Source organism: Tenrec ecaudatus, chromosome 14 (genome assembly GCF_050624435.1).
Source record: "Tenrec ecaudatus isolate mTenEca1 chromosome 14, mTenEca1.hap1, whole genome shotgun sequence".
Taxonomy (NCBI): Eukaryota; Metazoa; Chordata; class Mammalia; order Afrosoricida; family Tenrecidae; genus Tenrec; species Tenrec ecaudatus.
Window position 1 is genome coordinate 49,875,510 of NC_134543.1, and position 20,185 is coordinate 49,895,694.

Consider the following 20,185-nt stretch of genomic DNA (forward strand, 5'->3'; position numbering starts at 1 on the left):
CTCCAAGGCAAGGTCTGGCAACCTGCTTCTGTACAGTTTACAGCCTAGAACCCCGTGGCGCTCATCTCGACCTCAGCACCTGGGGCACCAGGAGTTGGAATAGGCTCAGCCGCCACAGATTTAAAGGGTTCACCAAGAGACCAATTGAACATCGGTATGCAGTACTCTTTGCTTTGATTTGTTTTACTAAATAATCTGCTAACACGTAATAACTAACAATAAACTTAAGAAAAAATATTTTTAAAAGACAACCAGGAACCAATTTATAGGTGAGAGCAGGATTAAATTAAGCTTAGTAATTACATTCTTTTTAATATATATAATGAGGTTTCGATTTCTTTCCCTTCAACTCTGTGTTTGCTTTCTTGTGTGCCTCTTTTAAACAATGATTCAACCTTGGGTTAAATATCTGTAGACATGTGTAAAGCCCATGAAAACATTTTAAATTGAGGATTTGAAGTTAAGCTTAAAATGATAAGCAGCTGTGTGCATCGCATTGTGAAGACAAGCATTTACTCATGACTGGTATCCAGATGAATCTGCAGAAGCGACCAACTCAAATATGTATAATCTCATTGCACTGAAAAAAGAATGAGCATTTATACATTTTTTTCTTCCTCAGGTTTATTGACAAGAAGGAAAGGTTAATCCGACTTAAGAGCAAACAAGAAGAATTTCAAAAAGAGTGAGTTGAGTTTTGTTTTTAAATATGTGGAGGTTATTTGGTTTAATTCAGAGCTGAGCCATGCAGGCAGGTGTGCAGGTCTCATTCGTTCATGGTTTCATTGACGTGGGCGAGCTGCAGAGAGCAGTGCGTTTGAGAGAAGTAGAAGAGCAACGACCATCTTGTTTCTAGAACGCATTGAGTTCATACCTGGTACTTGTCTACAGTTGGCACCCGCTGAAGGCTTGTCTGAGTGAATGGAACCCAGGGGCCTGATCACTGATTTGTGGGAAATGGGTCCTGAAGAATGGGTGTGGTTAGACAAGTTAGTGGTGCTGACTTCTCTCTTTGGATCAGTGCTTTAGAATTCATTGAGATGATGATAATGGGTCCTGAGTCGAGAATGGGCTGCACATCTACTGACAACTACAGCCAAACCAAACTCGCCGCCAGGCAGTCCACTCTGCTAGTGACCCTGTAGGTCCAGGTAGAACTGCCCCAGCGGGTTTCCTAGAGAAATTCTCCACTGGAGTAGAAAGCCTCATCTTCCTCCCATGGAACAGCTGGCGGATTTGAACTGTTGACCTTATTGTTAGCAGCCCAACATGTTTCCAACTGTGTCACCAGGACTCCTGGATAATTACAACAGTGGTTTCAAAAGCAGATTCTTGAACTTCAACCTGGATACAGTAGGTTTGGAGTGAGGCTTGAGAATCTGCATTTTAAAAAACCAAAGCCCCACCCCTCTGAGATAGACTTTAAACCTCAAATGTTCTCTGCCCTCTTAAACCAAAGTTTAGCTTAACTTGCGGGGACCACACGCCTTGAGCTCTGTGTGTGCTTCTACGAGGTGTCTCTGGGGTGAAGCCGACAATGGCATCTCTACAGATTAGACAGGAAGTTGAGCACGTTTATGTTCATGGGAATTGCTGCACAGTTTAAAGGAGGTATTCATTATCTCAGAACTCTACATGTGGAAACTGTTGAACTGGTGTCTGCCCTGTGTACATTCTCAACAACAAAAATGTAATTGATTTAAAATGAAAGTGTCCCTACACCAACCAGCCACATTTTAAGTAATCAATAGGCTTTAGCACTGGGTGCTGATAGCAGTTGTAAAATCTATTGTGGAGGCTTAGGACGTGCATTTTTAAGCCCCACCCATCTTGATGTTTCCAACAGCACTTTGCAAGAACTCATTACTTAATAAATGCCTTTTAAGAGCTTCTTTTCTCTTGTCTCTTCTTACAGAGTACTCCGAGCTTTGGAAGGAAAATGGATAACAGATCAGCTGGTAAGTTGTGAGAAGCATTGACATTAATATACCTGGTACACGCTTGAGCTCTTCCACTTGTGTGACACTTTGTCATCTGGTGGCCTGTGTGCTGCTGTGATACTGGAAACTGTGCCACAGGAACTTCAGATCCCATGGGGTCCCCCATCACGGACAGCCTCAATGCTGTTTCCATACGGAGGCAGACAGGAAGCACAACCTGGCGATGTGCTTTTGAAAAAGACTGGCCAGTGAAAATCTTAGGCTGAATGTGGAGCTATGGCTGAATTATGTAGCTCTTATTTGATATGAACTCTGTCGGAGAGGTTGCTGGACCACTATTGTTATGCGACTAGCAGAGTCTTTAGAATACTTGGTGCTGATGGGGAATCGGTGTGTTGGTAGAGAAGAGCTTATGAGCTAGGCAGTAGTCTCTCACCCCATCCTTCCACCGCATTTCCCTTTCCAGGGGGAATCACTCCAGTTGTGCGTTTCATGTTTTTTCTGGTAACAATCCTACTATTTGTCAAGTGAGCTTGTTGTGTGGCTTGTGAGTTACTGTGATGCTGGAAGCTGAGTCAGATAGTAGGCAGGTTTCAGTGGGGGCTTTCACATAGACTATGAAGAAAGACCAGGTCATCTCCTTGTTTAAGAATTAATCAATGAAAATTCTGTGATTCGCAGTGGGGTGTTGTTTGATTACTGCCACAAAACGAGCCCCTCAGGTTGGGACACAGGCAGAATTCTTTTGGGGAACAGTGATTTCAATTTAGTCCACTTTATGTGGATGGTATAAAGCTTTTGGGACCTTGATCTGCCAGTGGTGGACAACATAAAATAAGAGCTACAAAGATGTATTCGTGATTGGCGCATACAATGTACAAAGCACATTGGAAAATCAGGAGCCACTGAAAAGGAAGGGGAACACAAAGATTATTATTGTAGGGTGTTAGTGAATGCCATTTTGAATCCCTCAGGGTTAACTGCAGGGAACAACAGAGGTGGGATGAGAACCACACTCAATCATCAAAGAGTGTTTCAAGATGTATCCTGAAATGTAGCTGGCTCAGTGACCGGATAAGGTCCACAGACTTACATGGAATACCAGTTCGTATTACTGTTCTTAAAATTTATGCACCAACCACTGATACCAAAGGTGAAGAAGTGGAGGTTTTATCAATAATGAATGCAGCCTGAAATTGATTGTTCACTCAAGATTGTTGATTACTGGTGACTGGAATGTGAAAATCGGAAGTAAGAAGGTTAAGGAGGTGGAAAGTATCACCTTGGTGAAAGAAATCTAGACACTAGGAATCGAATAAGACATTTAGCAAGACTTTTTCTCAGCAACACTGGAATGGATGGGATACCAATTGAAAATCATGTTTTCCTTCAATGTGCTTGTTAATATTAGGGTATCTCAGAGGGGTCCTGTTCCTGGAGGTCACCCTCTTGAAGCTGTGTTAATTAGTTTCTCGGTACATGACACGCAGGATTGATTAACGTATAGGGACAGCCAGCATCAGGGGTTTGGTAGGAGGGGCGGAGGGTGGGGGGGGGGTGAAAGGGAGCTGACGTCAAGGAGTCCAGGTGGAAGGAGAATGTGTTTGGAGACTGATTATGGCAGCAATTACACATTCTACTTGACGCGATCGAAATGTGGAGTGGTATGATAAGCATTAAATCCCAACTAATGAAAAAAGGAAAAGTCTTGTTTTAACAAGGTGATGCTGTCTGTGCCAAGACATTGGAAGATAGCTACCTGGCCAGCTGGTAGCTGCTCATGCCGAAGAAAGATGAGCCAACAGAGTGCAGAAATTATATAAAAGTAAATCAATACCACATGCAAATAAAATTTTTCTCCGGATAATTTTGTAAGTAGTTGCAGTGGGGCATAGCCAGAAATCCCGGCAACATGTGGAATGAATGGTAGGGGATGTCCTTACTGCTGTCACATGAATCTTGGCTGGAAGCAGAGAATACTAGAAAAATGTTTGCTTGAATTTTCTGGACTATGTGGGTCAAAACAGATTAAAGATACAGGGATTGCCTGTGGGACCTGTATGTAGACCAAGAGACGGTCACGTGAAAAGAAAACTTGGGATAGTGCATGTAGTATGTAGGGAAGTACGCATTTAGAGTGTATCCCTTCAGTTTGTGGATTCCGTCTGTGTGCTAACTGATGATGTCAGGGATTTCCTTTGCTTCCCCTTGACCAGTGTCCATGGAAGCAGCTGTCAAGAAACCAAGGGATGCATTGCTGCGGGTAAATGTGATACAGCAGATCTCATGTGGTGGGCAAAGGTGACCGAGGGCGCCGTAGGATGTTAGCACATTACATTTCGAGAACTAACGTCCAGCGAAGAAGGGCTGACGAGGAATTGGTGCCTCTTAGAGTGTGACAGTGGCTAAGAATTTGGGTGGACTGTGGACTGCTGAAAGAACAAAGCAGTACAGCCACAATGCTCCTGACCAGAGGTTGGGGAAGCTTTGGCTCCTGGACATTGGATCAATTATCAGGAGAGACCAGTGCCTGGAAGCTTCACCAGGGCAGGTTGTCAGGTCTTTTAGCCTGAAGGACAAGTATTGCGAACAATATTTTCCTTATACTACGGCATCACTTCAGGAATTTTCTTGAAAAAGTTCTCTCTAGATTCCATTTTCCACCTTTTGAAGCCTCTCATAACTGACATAATGCAATGACAACAGTATCATTGCCTCTTGAGCCACCATGACCAACTGTTCAGAGCAGCTCTTCCAGAGAACCGCGGTTCCCGTTAGCCACAAGTGACCATTGATCTCCGCGTGCGCTGGTTTGCAGAACCGACTTCTTTTATTTTACGCTCTTCTCATGGAGGGCCGAGTAGACGGCAAGTTTAGAAAATATCAACAAGTTTTCTCTGAGCTCATTGACACAAAGAACTGTGTGTCATTCTCTTTCCTTCCTTTGTATGCTGATTCTGAATGATACTGAATTTTCTTCTTGTTAATCCATAGAGCTATGAAGGCTGGGGGAAGTATAATTATATTGGTCTTCATGTTTTCTAAGATGTGCCCGAGATGAGATGTAGTGATCCAAGGCAGACAGACCGTATTGTCCCCAGGCTATACGTTTTGTGATATTGATCGCATGCTTTGTTCCAGAGGTGGAAAATAATGTCCTGCAAAATGAGGATTGAACAGCTGAAACAAACAATCTGCAAAGGAAATGAAGAAATGAAAAAAAGTAAGTGATTTCCAGTCCTACCCCAAGGAGCCCAAACGAGACAATCAACAGGAGCCCCAGTAAGAGGCTCATGCTGGGGATTCAAGGAGGTCCATAGCAGGAGGAGACGAAGGAAAGGGGTGAGGTGAGCACAAAGGCAATCTCCTCATGGAGAGGAGCCTAGCTTACAGTGTCGCCAGGAGGTTTTTCTGGAAAAACAGTGAGCTTGGTTTTGAATTTGTGTTGTGTCTCCTCTTAGTTCTTAGGAGCCCTAGTGGTACAATGATTAAAGCAGGTATCTAGCCAGAAGGTTGATGGTTCCAACCCACCAGCGGCTCCATAGGAGAATGACTGCTTCTATAAACCCAGGGCGCTCAGTCCAATCAGCTCCAGGGCAGTGAGCTTGCTTGTTTTCTTTTGAAGTGGTGTGGAGATCTCTGTTGTTGCTACACTAGCTAAATTATGCTACAGCCCAATAACTAGTAGCTCCTGGGGTCCAGAACTTGAAGGATCTCCTCAGAAAAGGACCCACGTCTTTTCAGCCTTGAGTGGGTCTCTTTCCTGGTGGGTGGCGAGTCCTTGCAGTGTGGACTGCACAGCAGATGCGCACCAGGTTAAAATCCCACGGTTCTTGCCTCGTGGGCTCGTGATGGCGCTGTATGTACTGAGATCCTGCTTCTACTTAGTGGAAGGGCCTCAGCGGCCTGCACAGACTACGCATAGAGGTGATTGTTGACTGTGATTTATTCTAGATTCTGAAGGCCTCCTCAAAACCAGGGACAAGAACCAGAAGCTCTACAGTCGGGCGCAGCGGCACCAGGAGAAGAAAGAGAAGATTCAGAGGCACAATCACAAGTTGGGCGACCTGGTGGAGAAGAAAAGCATCGACTTACAAAGTCATTATGAGCGTCTGGCCAAATTCCGGCGCTCTCACGTATTCGAGCTCACCTCTGTCATTTTCCCCCTGGAGGAAGTCCGGACTGGTGGGAGGTACTGTGAGCAAACCCTTTCCCTCTGAGTGCACCGTGGCCAAGGGGCATATTCCTGTTGGCCAAAACCTCACCGATGGACGGGGCCCCTCTTCCTGGAGTTGTTTGTGTCCCTGGGAATGAACGGAAAGTTTTAGCTGCAAACAGTCCACGCAGGATTAAGGTGGGGGTGCAGCTGTGATGGAAGGCGGGCGTCTGGGGTAGGGCCCAGCTCCACGGGTGCTTACTGAACTTCTGTAGGGGAAGCTGGTGCAGGACTGCTTGGTGGTATGCTTTCAATCTGGGTTGGGTGTTTATTAGTTGTGTGAGTGGGTTGTGATCAAGGTCAGGCATGTACTAGTGTCGTGTCAGGCAGGCTGTGACCCTTGGGTCTGATTTTCGTGTCCCTTCACTGGGGATAATTATGAGCTAACGCATAAGAAACTGCTTGGGGTGGGGGAGGGAGTCTCTCCCCTGATGTGGCCTATATACGAAGGCGCACCATCACCCCCAATAGAATTTTTTCCCAAAGCTGTATATTTACATGTTTTTACAAAAAACAGTATCACTTTCAAAGCACTCCCTGTTACACATAATATATTTGTCAATCTGCAGTTCCATACTTGGAAACATTTTTCAAATTCATTTGTTTGGATGGCTTGACAGTACATCCCTCTTTTTTTTCCTTCACCTCTTCTGCGTCTTCAAATCTGTCCTTTCATGCCTCTCATTCGCAGAAACAAAAAGTCACGGAATAGGTCAGGTGAGTCAGGTGCATGGGGCAAGAGGGGCATGCTGTTTTTTTGCCAAAAAACTGACACACTGAGATGGCTAGGTGAGCAGGTGCCTTGTCTTGCTGGCAAGACCAGTCCCTATCTGCCACAAATCAGGCCATTTTAGTCACACACTGTTATATAATCTTTCAGAGCCTCTAAGTAAAAAGTTTGATGAACAGTCTGACCTGGTGGAACAAACTCCAAATGCGCTCTTGCCCTCACATCAGCAGAGCTTTGCATCCCTGGGGGATACCAACTGTAAACGTGGTTGCAATCTACCCAGGAGTGCCTGGGCCAGCTCGGCCAGCTCCCCGGCTGTTGCAAACCCTATGGGGCTCAGTTCTAGACTGACCCGCATGGGGTTGCCGAGATGAGAATCTGCTTGACCGCAATGGGAGCACTCTGGTTTGAGTTGAATCCTGTCTCCAAGAAGTGGCTTTCGAGCACCAACTACCATGACTTTGGCCGCAGTCACCTCAGGAGTCTCCGGCGACAAGTCAGTGGTTCTCTCTTAGCTGAGGAGAGAACCTTAGGAAAAAGCAAGGTCCCAGGGCCACCTGCCAGCCTTCCGTCTTGTGGCATGTGCTTTACACCTCCTCCGAGGTGTGTGAACAGGTTTGGAAACTGGCCCGGGAGGGTGGAGTTGCTTTCCCACTGCCAGCTGCTCTCCTGGGTGGCTTCCCGCCATCCTCAATTCTGGCACCTCACTGGAATCTGGCAGCCACTGGCTGGCCAGAGGTTCATTTTCTCACCATTCTTAACTACCTCCATTCAGTGTGGCCTTTGGTCTGCAACAGATTTCGCTTCCTGCAGGGAAGCCTGCCCTCTGACTCTCTGTAAGTAATCTGTCACTCGTAATAGATGCCAGCTTGAGGGCTGGAAGACAGATTCAAAACAGCAGAACAGGAAGTTGAGAAATGGATCCATTGGGAATTTCATCAACAGTAAAGGGGGCATTTTAGGTCATTAGGAAAGGTTGAATTGCCCCCAAATTGCTACTAACACAGCTGTGGTGTGCGTGGGAGGGGGACAGCTGCCCCCTAAGAAAGGCACAGTGCCAATTTTGATGGGTGACAGATGATGCCATACAGTGGATAGATGGAGGCTGAGGCAGGATTCCGGGTTAAAGCAGCCCTGGCAGTGTAGTGGATTATACATTAGGCTGCGAACCATAAAATCAAGTTTGAAACACCAATCAATCCTTGGGAGACGGATGAGGTTTTCTACACCTGTAAAGAGTTACTGCCTGGGAAACCCACAGGGGCAGTTCTACCCTGTCCTATAGGGTCTGTGTGAGTCGGAATCAACTCGGGAACAGCAAGTAACAGCTGACTGCAAATGGTGGTCCTGGTGTGACCCCTGGGTCCCACATACAACATTATCGGGACACCAGGATTATGGCTTAGACGGCTAATCACCAGGTTGGCAGTTTGGAACCACCAGCCACTTCTTGGGTGAAAGGCAAGTCTCCCGTAAAGAGAACCCACAGACAGTTGCACCCCGTTCTAGAGGGTCGCTACGAGTCAGCATTGGCAATGAGTTTGGAGTTTTTGAGTTTAGGAGTTAGGACTTCCTGTTCAGTCACCTGATTTTGATCACTGTATTTTCCTGAATCGATTTGGGGAAATGAGGTGTGAAGTATGTACTTGGCATTGTTCATCCAACTTTATTGGAAGCTGAGATTATTTTAAAGGCGGCATATTAACAAGTAAACTAGTTTGTCTAGTAAGCACACAAGGAGAGAAACATGGGGAAAAAAACTTGCTTTTCCCACCTTGATGATTTAATCACAATGTCCATGCTTTAAAGGTTGGCTGGCCTGTTTGTTTTTAGCAAGTGCTGTTGATGTGACTCTTCCACAGAGTTTCATGTTGGTTCTCGTTTCTCTAGTGTCCCGACTAGTGGACGACACTGCCCAGGAAGACGGGCCTTCAGAGCCCTGCTCCGGCTTTTTGCTGCCGACCAGTGGGCACAAGCTTACACGTGGGTCATGGCCCAGGGGAAAGGATGGAGAGCCGTGACCACGGGGGCAGGGCCCACTTGGTGTGCCCGTTTCTCCACCCCCTTCTCTAATACTGTCTCCTGCGTCCCACAGCAGGTGCACTCGCTCACACTTCTGGTGGTGAAGACCCTTCCCCTGTTCAGGCCTCAGCAGGTGCCTGACACCCTCTGCGGTTGGTGCGAGTCCTCATGCACAGTGCCCCTGCCCAACTGTCCAGCTGCTGCCCCTTCCTGTGGGTTTTCTTGGCTGCATCTTTGTGGCACTGCCCACCAGGTCATTCTCCCGTGGGGTGGTGCGGGGCTGCTGGGCCAGGCAGCGGGAAGCTGCGGCATTGTGCCACCAGAGAGCCTTCCTTTGTTGTTGGCACTGGTCTCGCAGAGGCCATGGCGTGGCAGTGCCCCACTGGCTTAGACACAGGGCAGGGCCGTGGCACCAAACTGCAGTGCTGGCCACTCCGCCCTCACCACCACACCCCACCCCACCCCCTCTAGCTAGACAACAACAGACACCTTCTCCAGTCTGTGCTGACCTGGACTGTGCAGTAAAGCAGGTCTTGGAAGTTGTCACTGTTTTCCCACAAGTGAGCTCCCTGTGTGCTGCTGCTGGAGCGCGCGGAGGCTGTGGGCAGGCCCCTGGCGACATCTGATGAAGTGGCTGCAGGTTACTAGCTAGTGGAGATAAGCAAAAATGTAGCAATCCTGTTTCCACTCTTTTCCCCGTAAAAATGTGCTTTATTAGCATGTCATAGATTTATTACTATTGAATGAAGTGGCCAGTATTTTCTTATTTCTCTCAGGTTTAGTATTTAATATAGAATGTTTCACACTAAAGTACAGGCTCTTTGGACAGTTTATATGTGTGTGTAAAGCAGTGCTGAGACCAAATAGTTGGAGAGCCTTGGGGGCCAGGTCAGCGTTGGTGGTCTGCACAGCCGTCTCCAGGAGCCTCTGCCTGTCCCGGTGAGTTGCCATGCTTCTGTGTAACTTTCTGGAAGCTCCTGGCCAGTGAGATCCCTGTGTGTCCTCTGGTTCCTAGAGATCCGGCAGATGTGTCTTCCGAGAGTGACAGCGCCATGACCTCCAGCACTGTGAGCAAGCTGGCCGAGGCCCGCAGGACGACCTACCTCTCTGGGAGATGGGTCTGTGACGACCACAACGGAGACACGAGCATCAGCATCACAGGGCCCTGGATCAGCCTCCCGAACAACGGCGACTACTCTGCCTACTACAACTGGGTGGAGGAGAAGAAGACCACACAGGGCCCGGGTGAGGCACCAGAAGGTTTAAAAGTGGCCCTTCAGGGCTTAGTTCTTTTGAATCAAGAGCTGTGGTATTTTGTCTGAGTGTAGAATGCGTTTCCAAAAAGAAGACAGTCCTCACATTGAGAATTCACTCATCACTGGGATCCGTGGTCATTGATCGGTCTCTTCAGCAAATATTGAGCTCCTGATTAATAATTAGACAAGCGGCATTGGTCTAGTCCCAGTGAGCAAACATAAAACCCCTCCCCCATGGAGGAAATGGTAAACAATAAAAAGTAGCGAAGTAGATGATGTATTAAATGTGATGGAGAAGAGTGAATGAGAATGAGGCAGCATGGTGGTGATTCCATGCCATCCTAACTAGGTTGGCTCGGGAGTCCCCAGTCAAGAGCCGTAGTTGACACTTCATTTATTTCTGAAGGGCACCATTGCTCTTAAGTGTGGGATTGAACTTCTCCAAGAATCCCTTTCCTCACACTTGAAACAGAGATTGTTCTGAGGGGCTTTGGTGAGGATTAAGTATGGAATTACACTGTAAAATGTATCCATCAGCGATGCAAATGGTAACATACATTATGGGCCCCAGGTCCATCGCTGCTGGGAGGGGTGGTGTCTGGGCGCGCAGGGGCTGACTGTGTGTCTGTGTGCGTGTAGACATGGAGCACAACAACCCCGCCTACACCATCAGCGCTGCGCTCTGCTACGCCACCCAGCTGGTCAACATCCTGTCCCACATCCTGGATGTAAACCTTCCCAAAAAACTCTGCAACAGGCAAGTAACCCAGTGTGGCCATGGCGCCTGTGCTGTGGATCACGCAGCCTTCCTCTTGTGTTCGTCGTCACGCTACTTAGACCTGTAACCAAACCCACGGGCTGCCAAGGCAGGCACAGCCCGAGGCTCGGGATCGCTGAGGTCTAGTCCCTTGCCTTACAGATGCACTCCCCACGAGCAGAAAACACAAGGGAGGGAGCCGGGCGCCTGAGTTTTATTTGGTTGTTTTTAAAAACTCATGGTTTCAAATGAATAAACTAGAAGGGTCTAGTCCAGTGGTTCTCAATCTGTGGGCCACAAACCCTTTGGGGATCGAATGGCCCTTTCACAGGGGCTGCCGGATTCATAACAGTAGCAAAATGACAGTTAAGAAGTAGCAAGGAAAATGTATTTTTTTTGGGGGGGGAAATAATGTTATGGTTGGGGGTCGCCACCACCCGAGGACCTGTCTGAAAGGGTTGCGGCCTGAGGAAGGTTGAGGACCACTGGTGGAGGCATGCCCCACAGGGCCCCTCGGCCCCCCTCCAGTTAGCCTTGCATCCCAGCTCACATACAAGGGGACTTCAAAAAGTCTGCCGGAAAGTCCTCAGCTGTTCACTCTCCTTTTCCACGAAGCCCCAGAATATAGACTAACAAGCACCCCCACCCCCGGCAGCGTATTGTACTGACGTAATGACGTGTTCTGGATTGTGTGTCCAAAATTCTATTCTGTAAGCAATATTTATTGCGCGTTTAGCTCTATGCCTGGCATTGCCCTGGCTCCTGTGGGGGCAGGGGTGAGCAGAGCCCAGTCCGTGTGCACCAGGCAGCAGTGTGTCAGTGCGAGCAAGACCATGACAGTGGGGTGAGGCAGGGAGGGCTTGCTGGGCTGCAGGGGGCAGGTGTGGGGTCCGTGACCTGAAGGGAGGAAGGGAGCAAACAGGCCAAGGCTGGGGGCGGGGGAGGGTCAGGCAAAGGGACTGGGGGAAAGGCAAAGCAGTGGGGAGGGCAAAGCAGGGCCCCAAGGGGCTGCGGGTAGCCTCATTCTGACCCTTTACCTTCGTATACCAGCATCTAACCAGTTCTTTGCTCGTGCCAAGAAGTCATTTTGCATTTCCAGCCTTTCTGTATGTGGAACAACTGCCCAGAAGGGAAGCTCTGTGGTCAAAGGGCCGCTGCCGTTGGATCTTCTGTCCCGCTGCGGAGCTGCCCTCCCCAGGGCCTGCCTTCCTGAGGGAGGTTCTGTGTGCACTTGACGGAGGCAAGGGCCGCTCGGGGGAGCGCTCCGCGGCCGCTCGGGGAAAGCACACATGCTTCAGAATGGACATGTGAACATTTCTTCCAGGAAGCGCAACTTGACACATTGTTTGTCTATTTGTTTGACAGTGAATTTTGTGGGGAAAACCTCAGCAGGCAGAGATTTACTCGAGCAGTGAAAAAATTGAATGCCAATACCCTTTACCTCTGCTTCTCTCAGGTATGGAAAGTGTGCTGTGAGTGTGGCTTTGATTTGTCAGGTGTTTGGAAATATTAACGAATTCCTTGTTTCGTAGCATGTCAATTTAGATCAGTTACAACCACTGCACACCCTCAGGAACCTGATGTACCTGGTCAGTCCTAACTCGGAGCACCTGGGCAGGTAAGATGCTCCCCTGCTGCCTTCCTCTAAATGCTGCTTCTGCGCCTACTTGTAGTTAGCGTTCAGGGGCCAGTTCCCCAGCCCTAAACGCTCGCAAAAAGAACTCGTCCCATCCAGAAAGAAGAAAACGACTGATCGTACGTTAGCTTTTCACTCCTTACATGATAAATTTCTCAGGAAATTAGACATTTTAAACACTCAGAAATCACAAAACAGCCTGTTGATTTCTATGAACCAACCTCCCATCCTTTCCAGACCTTATCTGAAACGGGCTTCACAGTGTAAGCAAGTCACAGTGTGTGTTGATTGACATCAGTGGTCCCTTGGTCCGCTGGGCCTGTGTGGTGGCGGTTTCCGCTGTAGTACAGAGGCTCTTCTGTAGAAGCAACTCAGTGGCACCCAGTCACAACAATTTCATAATTATTTTAAAACCAAACAAGAAAAGCCAACTCACTGCCATTAAGTCGAGTCTGATTCATAGTGCCCTTATAGGACAGGGTAGAACCGCGCCTGCCGCCCTTTTAGGAGTAGAAAGCTTCCTCGGAATCCCTTGGATCGGCTGGTGGTTTTGAATGGCTGGCCTTAAGGTTAGCAGCCTCGCACGTAACCACTTGGCCGCCAGGACTTCTGAAAACCGCTGATAAGCATCATAATTCAAGCATCATCTCATAGGTAGGATTTATACGATGGGGAAACTGAGGCTCAGGGTGATCAAGCAACTTGTGCCAATGACCACAAAGCTAGTTCAAGTGGTAGAGCTGGGGCCCCAACAAGGTCAGGGGGACTCCAAAGTCACAGATAGTCGTACTCATGCTGTTAATCAGTGAACATTAATTCATCACAGGAAAGGCGGTAAAAAAACACAAGTTCAAGCTTCTGCTTTCTTCATGTGTGATGACCTGACATCATTGAGAGTCAGTGCATCAGAAGTTCAGCCTAACTTCCACACGAGCATGGTTGGCCCTGCCTTGTTTCGCATTTGATGCGGAGCCGCTCCAGCCAGTGTCTTTCTTGCCCCGGTTCCAGCTGGTGAAGCCCACGCGTGTAGTCACCATTTTAAGCCATTGCAAAGGTATTTGCGATGAATTTTGTGATCTTGTGAAATTCTGTCTTGCAGTCTACAGCTCTTGTTTGTCACCAAGATCAAGTTTCCCAGCGACCAATCTTTTCCTCTTTGTTTGTAAATGTCTGCATTTGTATCACTAGTAGGTTTCAATGCATCTTGATTTCATGTCTGATCATTTCAGACGGAATTAGTTTTTAGAATTCCATAATTTCTTCATCACTGGTTTTAGTGATTGGTCTGTAAATTGGAGTCCTGGTTTTATTACCTGGAGTTCTTTGCAGGCTCACAAGTATTACCGTATCACCGACAGCATTATGCTTCGAGGTAGATCTTGATGGATTATTGTTTGACGAATTCAACACTATTCCTCTTGGCCATCTGATTGTTTGACTCAGTCTCAGCTCACTGAATACAGAATATCGATCTTCATGCAGTCCATGTCATTTTTGACATCTTCCAAATTTCCTAGATTCATATTCCGTGCACTTCGTGTTCTGATTGTTAATGAATATTTACCGCTATTCTCAATTTGAATCGTGTCCTTTCCACAAATGGAGGTGCCGAACGCTTTAATCCATCATATAGGTAGCCAGCTCTTTCCCTGGGCCGGCTTGCGTGCTTGCCCGCCCATCTGAGGGGCTCGTCTTCAGCGCACTCTCTGACAGTGTCCCGCTGCTCTTCGTAAAGTGGGCAGTCAGTCCCTCTGCCCGGTCTGTTCTTAGTCTAGAAGGCACACTGACGCGTCTCTGCCACAGTCTGCCTCGCGTAACACAAGGTAGCTCTAAAACTTATATGAAGAACTTCCCCCCCCCCCCTTAAGTCAGTGTGTATGTTTTTATGGCCTGCTACGTGCCAGGCATACAGAGTCTGATATTTTCTAAGAAGCACAGTGTGTGAGGGAGTGAGGGGGGCGGGGCTGGGTTCCTCTCAGAATTAGAAAGAGTGCTGTTATGGAAAGAGAGAGCAACAACGTCAAAAAAACAGAGCGAAGAATCTAGGCACAGACCCCGGACAAGAGGAATATAAAGTACATTGGGTGTGGTTTTGAATCTGATAATAACAACTTAATGGTATTAGGCCAGTTGGATATCCAAATAGGGGGAAGTTGGATTTATACTGCATTCCATAAGCAAAAATAAATTCCAGATGATATAAGACTTTATTAAAAAGAAACTATGAAATGACTAGAAGGGAAGACCCTTCTATAATCATGGGGTGTACAGGGATTCAGAGCCCGCCCCAGAGCCACAAGGGGTGGAGGTACACGTTTCTCTGTAAAACACGAACGCCCTGGGAAGAGGCCATAGAGCTGGTTTCACAAGACACGAGATGTTAACGTAGGCTACGTGATCTATCAAATTGAGAGACAAGCAACCTAGCAGAAAAGAAAAATGTCTATACAAAAGAAATGCCAGTAACCAGATTCCAGTGCAAAATAGGGGAGGAACATGTCCAGCCTCAGCCCAGAGTGAAGAAGACACAACAGGTTCGAGGATAACGGGATGGCAGGGAGTGCTGGTGCCCCCAGAGTTTGGGGCAGCCCACCCTGATGCCAACAGCGTGTCTTGACTTCCCTATAGCCTCTCCTCAGTCCCACTTGGACTGAAGCACTCTCTCAAGACCCTTTCATGTTAAATACCAGGTGGATTCTGCCCTGGGGACCCAAGCAGAGAACTGGGAGTTCTGAGTGGAAGGGCTGTGACCTCGCCACACCCTTGCCTGTCCCCTGGGAAAGAAAGTCCTGTGGGGATGTGGAGACAGTGGCAGCCCCATACTGAGTGGGACCCGAGAGTGGGTAGGCAGCCCCAAAGAGGAACTGATCAACAGGCCAAAGCTCCCGAGCGGGGAGGAGCGGGCTACAGAGGAGATGCCATGAGACGAGAAGGATCTGTAAAGATGGCTTGGGAGTCGACATGCTTGCTCAGGAAAAGAAAAGGGCAAGGGAGAAGAGAGATGAGACCTAAGAGCTGGCGTACAGCGCACAGTGGTCACTGGGACACTGAAGGAGAAAATTTCAAGGGAGAGGCTAGGTGGCTGGGGAGAACCCACGTCCCATCTCACCCCCTGCAAAGCCACAATTTCTGGGGAACCGGGGGCCCCTTTACTTGAAGGTACTTTGAAATAATGCTCACTTGAGACCAAGGACAAACCTGTGAAGGCCTCTGAGCAGTTGTTGCTGCCATGCTTTGAACTCGGAAATTGGACACCCTGGAGGACGAGGCCTGCTTGTCCCCAGACACAGTGTGTCAGAAGCTGAGCTCCTGTGAGGGACATATGGGGGCCCGCACTGGATTTTTATTCCAAAGGCCATAGGAATTTGGGGACATAAAAACAACAGGCTGTTGTACAGTAATTCAGATTTCTGTTTTTGGTTAATTTCTACCATCTCGGTGAAACCGTTAAAACAACCAGCTGTGTGTGGTAAGCTTGGGCACAGCAGGGAGGTCGAGGCTGCTGCAGAGCGCTGGCTCTGTAATCCCTGGAAAGATCTTGGTGTGTGTCGGCCACCGTCCACTGAAGGAAATGCAGCCTCTCTGTCCCCGCGGAAGGAGCTGGTGGGCACGCTGCCAAGGATGACAGGCGAGAAGGCCTGGGTGTGCTTTGTGCCCAGCACTGTGCAGAGCCCCAGTGAGCAGTCACGGGGCGAGGCCTCAGAAAGGGCTGGGTTTGGCAGTGAGAACATGATTAGAAACCTTAGGGAAATGAAAGTATTTCTCTTGAAATTTAAGTACAAAAATATGCACTCTTCCAGATGAATGTACTGCAGTTATTATTTCATGCAAGAAGCTTTAGAAAATGACAGTATGTGTGGGAGCCCGCTATCGGGATTCTGAGCATGCATGCTCCCATGGGCACAAACAGTACTTATCTCTGGGGGTTTAAGAGTGGGCAATTTGGGGCTTCACAAGGCAGCAGCACCTGAAGAGGTGGGGTCAAGTCCGCCCCCGGCAGCCCCCTGTCAGAGTCGGAGCAGAATGACGCTCTAGTCTAGAGTGCTTTCAGTGACCAGTGTACCCCGGGGTATCTCCTGCAGTGAACATGCTGGTAGCAGCAGTCACTGTAACCTGCTTCTGCCACCAGGACTCCACAAGGCAGGACATAGCTTTGTCTCTGTGAACTACTTACTGTTATGCTCATCCGTACACTTGAGTGTATTGAGTGGCTTTTCCTACATGCCTCATGGGAATGCGGTCTGTTTCCTCTGTCGACACTACTGCTAGGTGCTGTGGAGTTCTGGAGTTCTAACTCAGCCGCCCTGTGGACAACAGAACAGATACTGCTCAGTCCTGGGCTGGCCTCACGGTGATGTTTCTGCCCATTGATGGGTGCACTGTGTCAATCGTCTTTCTAAAAAATAAGTTGTTTTCATTTAACTCACACTGTCCTACAGCAGTGGTCATCTCAGAAAGAGGAGTGTCTAGTCATTACCATAGCTCACCTGAGAACATGTCTTTTCTTTCTTGTCCTCATGGCTGAGCTTCCCAGTCTCCTAGGAAATGGTGAATCCAGGTACGCTCTCTAGATTTCCTCTGCCGCCCGCACCCCCCACCCGTCTTATTGAGGGCTCCCTCTTTGTCTCCTACACCCCTCTCCACACGCAGGTCCGGGCCCTTCGAAGTGCGGGCTGACCTGGAAGAGTCTGTGGAATTCCTGGACCCCGGAGCTGCCGGGGAGTCGGACGAGAGCGGGGACGAGCGCGTCACCGACGACGAGACCGACCTGGGCACGGACTGGGAGAACCTGCCAAGCCCGCGGTTTTGCGACATCCCCTCGCAGCCTGTGGACGTGTCCGAGAGCCAGGGCTCCCAGGCGTCACCGCCCATCGCGAGCAGCAGTGCTGGCGGCATGATCTCCTCGGCCGCTGCCTCGGTCACCTCCTGGTTCAAAGCCTACACTGGGCACCGCTGACGGCCCCTGCCGGAGCGCCAGCAAGTCCAAGCCCGCGGAGCGGCCAGTCGGAGTGCCTCAGCAATGAAAGGGGCTCTGCTGGTTTTGACTTTTATTTTTCATTTTAAAGCCAGAGACCAGCATTTCTGTTTGGCAGATGCAGCTTCCTGGTTGTTAAATGGGCCTGGGCTCCCGGCAGTGAGGAAGGCAGGCCAAAGGTCCTTGTGCCCAGCAGCACGGGGGAGGACCACCCTGGCAGCCAGGCCCCAGCTGTGGAGGCGGCGCTTCCCGTGGGCCCCCAGGTGGCCAACACGGGGTGCCATGGGGTTTGCAAGTTGAGTCACAAGGCAGTGATTCTGGGTGGCACTTGAACGATAGACTGTTGACTGAGCTGGTGTTGCTGCCGCCGTGCTGGCTTCTTTCCTGGGGTACAGAGGCCATTTGAAGCATTGATTTGGTCGTCTTGGGTTCTTGGGATTATTTTGGCGTTGTCTGGGAGGGGCGACCAGCCCTTATTTTTTGGGGGGGTTAACTGTAAATGCCTTCATTTGCGCCGCGGTGCCCTCACGCGGCCAAGGCACCTTTGTCCCCACTCACCAAAGAGACGCAGGTCCACGGACTGAAGAAACCCAGCTGCAATAATGCCCCAGAGACCCAAACACGGCTTTCTCTATTCTGAGGGGACTCAGCTCATTCTTAACGAGGTTTTCAGTCCCTACCATCCCCACTCTGCATTGCAAACGGGATTTCAGTTGAGAAGGATCCTCCCTGGTGGAAGCTACCTGCCTGCCGGGGTGCACAGTTCACAAGCCACGGTACCGAGTGGGTGTCCAGTCTCTCCCGAGGGGTTGCGTTTGGTGGGTGGCAGGCTCTTCCAGAGGAAGACTGTCTTTTTGTTTCCCAGAAGTCCTTGCATCTGTGAAGACACCACCTTTGCCCAGAAACGCAGAGCAGATTCTAAAAGCTGGCACTGCGCTCTTACTGGACGGGAGAGTGCGGTGGTAAAGAATTTGCTCTCGCCAAGTGATCACCTCAATATGCCTGTCATTCTCCTAGTGACAATCTTACAAGAAAATTGAGGGGCATTATGTACAAATATGTAAGTAGATTTTTTTTAATAACTGAAAACAAAGCAAAACAAAATGCTATGTAACTACAAAAGCATTCTATGAAAAATCCCTAGCAGGCGTTACTCCCCTCGCTCATTAGTGTGGTTAGCATGACTGTCCCTCCGATCCGTCACTTAGAGGGTGACCTGCCCCAGCAGGCTGCTGCTCGGCTCCACAGCAGAGGCGCTAACTGGTGCGTGCTATTCCTTTCTTGGCCGCTTGGGGACACGTAGGGGAGAGGTTTATTGTCAGCAAGTACCCAATCCCCTGACCCTGACATTTTCCACTTAGGGACAAAAGAGGCTTCCCCACACCTGAGGGCATCTTCGACAGCCACTGTCTGCATCCAGCGCTCAGCTTCACAATTGTTGGGCTGGCATTTTACTACCCAGTTCCATCGTTCAGAGTGGGTGTATAAACTTGAACAAACACCGAATGAACTTGAAATCTTCCAAGAGTTGACTGACTACTTCAGGCCCTCGGAAGCATTGAGAAAATAGCCTCGTCTCCGAAGTCAGAAGACTGGGATCTGGCGCTTTGGGCATAGAGGTGGGCTTCCGCTCCTCATGGTTTTCTCAGGTAAATCTCTTAGGAAACCAAACGAGAGGCAGCTAGAGGGGTGACTCCTGACAGCAGGGAACCCTAGCTACAGTGATCCCGCAGACTGACCGAGACATGGCTAGGTTACATCACAGAGGCTGATGTCAATCTCAACTCGAGGCCCTTGGCTCAGGGTGAAGCCAGCAAGCCCTGTGGTGGTTTCTGAGCACGGCATGGTGGCACACTGCTGAGGTGTTTGGGTTCTCACGATTTTGCACTGGATCCACCCTGTAAATACTCTAAATATACATTTCAACCACTGTGTTTTCTACTCCTTTGCTGCTCATTAAAATCTTTCATGTAGGTGCCAGAACCATATGTAAAGCAATTTTTAAATCATTTTTTAAAACAAAAAGCCATAGAACTTGGTCACATTTTCCATTTTAAAATGATCTGCTGAAACATAATACTAAACAACAACTACAGGCACCAGACAGGCTGCTGAAGTCCGCTTCACACTCTTGGTAACGGACTGTAATGGAGACGTTTTGCACATTTGAGTCGGGAAAACCCAGTCTGCATGGAGACACTCATTAAGGATTCGCGTTTGGGGACTTGGGAAGAAAGTCAGTGGCGGACTGTAAAGAATTCCCAGCGAGGATCTCCTTGCAGTGTGATAGTGCAGGGATTTCCCTTTGCTCTGCAACTTCCAAACCGGTTAGTCATACAAATGTTTCTAAGCTTTTATTGTATTACTGCAATAAATCTTTTAACAGCACTTTGCTAGGATGTGTCTTTTTTTAAAGTTCGGAGCAGTCCTCTCTACTGAAGCTAGCATGTTAGCTGAGCCTTAATTATGTCTCACGAACAACACTGCTATCCAGTCAGTCCTGACTCCTAGTGGCCCCGCACTGTCTCACAACTGTCTCACGGGATTGAGTTGCACTGAGTCATTTGTACTTCTTTATAATTTAACTGTTATACATCTATCTATCTGTATAAATATATATAATTATTAGCATTGGCGACTCTGCCCCAACAAC

At 48.7% G+C, this 20,185-nt stretch overlaps 1 protein-coding gene across 1 annotated transcript in view; it reads left to right on the forward strand.

Annotated features, from left to right (window-relative positions):
• The window catches only part of ATG14 (autophagy related 14), a 36,774-nt gene extending 16,865 nt beyond the window's left edge, over positions 1 to 19,909 (forward strand). The window contains exons 2-10 of the mRNA XM_075530988.1: positions 623 to 685; positions 1,916 to 1,958; positions 5,082 to 5,163; positions 5,895 to 6,132; positions 9,924 to 10,153; positions 10,804 to 10,921; positions 12,287 to 12,377; positions 12,454 to 12,539; positions 17,208 to 19,909. Of these exons, the coding sequence (XP_075387103.1) occupies positions 623 to 685; positions 1,916 to 1,958; positions 5,082 to 5,163; positions 5,895 to 6,132; positions 9,924 to 10,153; positions 10,804 to 10,921; positions 12,287 to 12,377; positions 12,454 to 12,539; positions 17,208 to 17,514 (1,258 nt within the window). The 3' untranslated portion in view covers positions 17,515 to 19,909. The remainder of the gene's footprint in view (positions 1 to 622; positions 686 to 1,915; positions 1,959 to 5,081; positions 5,164 to 5,894; positions 6,133 to 9,923; positions 10,154 to 10,803; positions 10,922 to 12,286; positions 12,378 to 12,453; positions 12,540 to 17,207) is intronic.
• Positions 19,910 to 20,185: the final 276 nt, after the last annotated feature.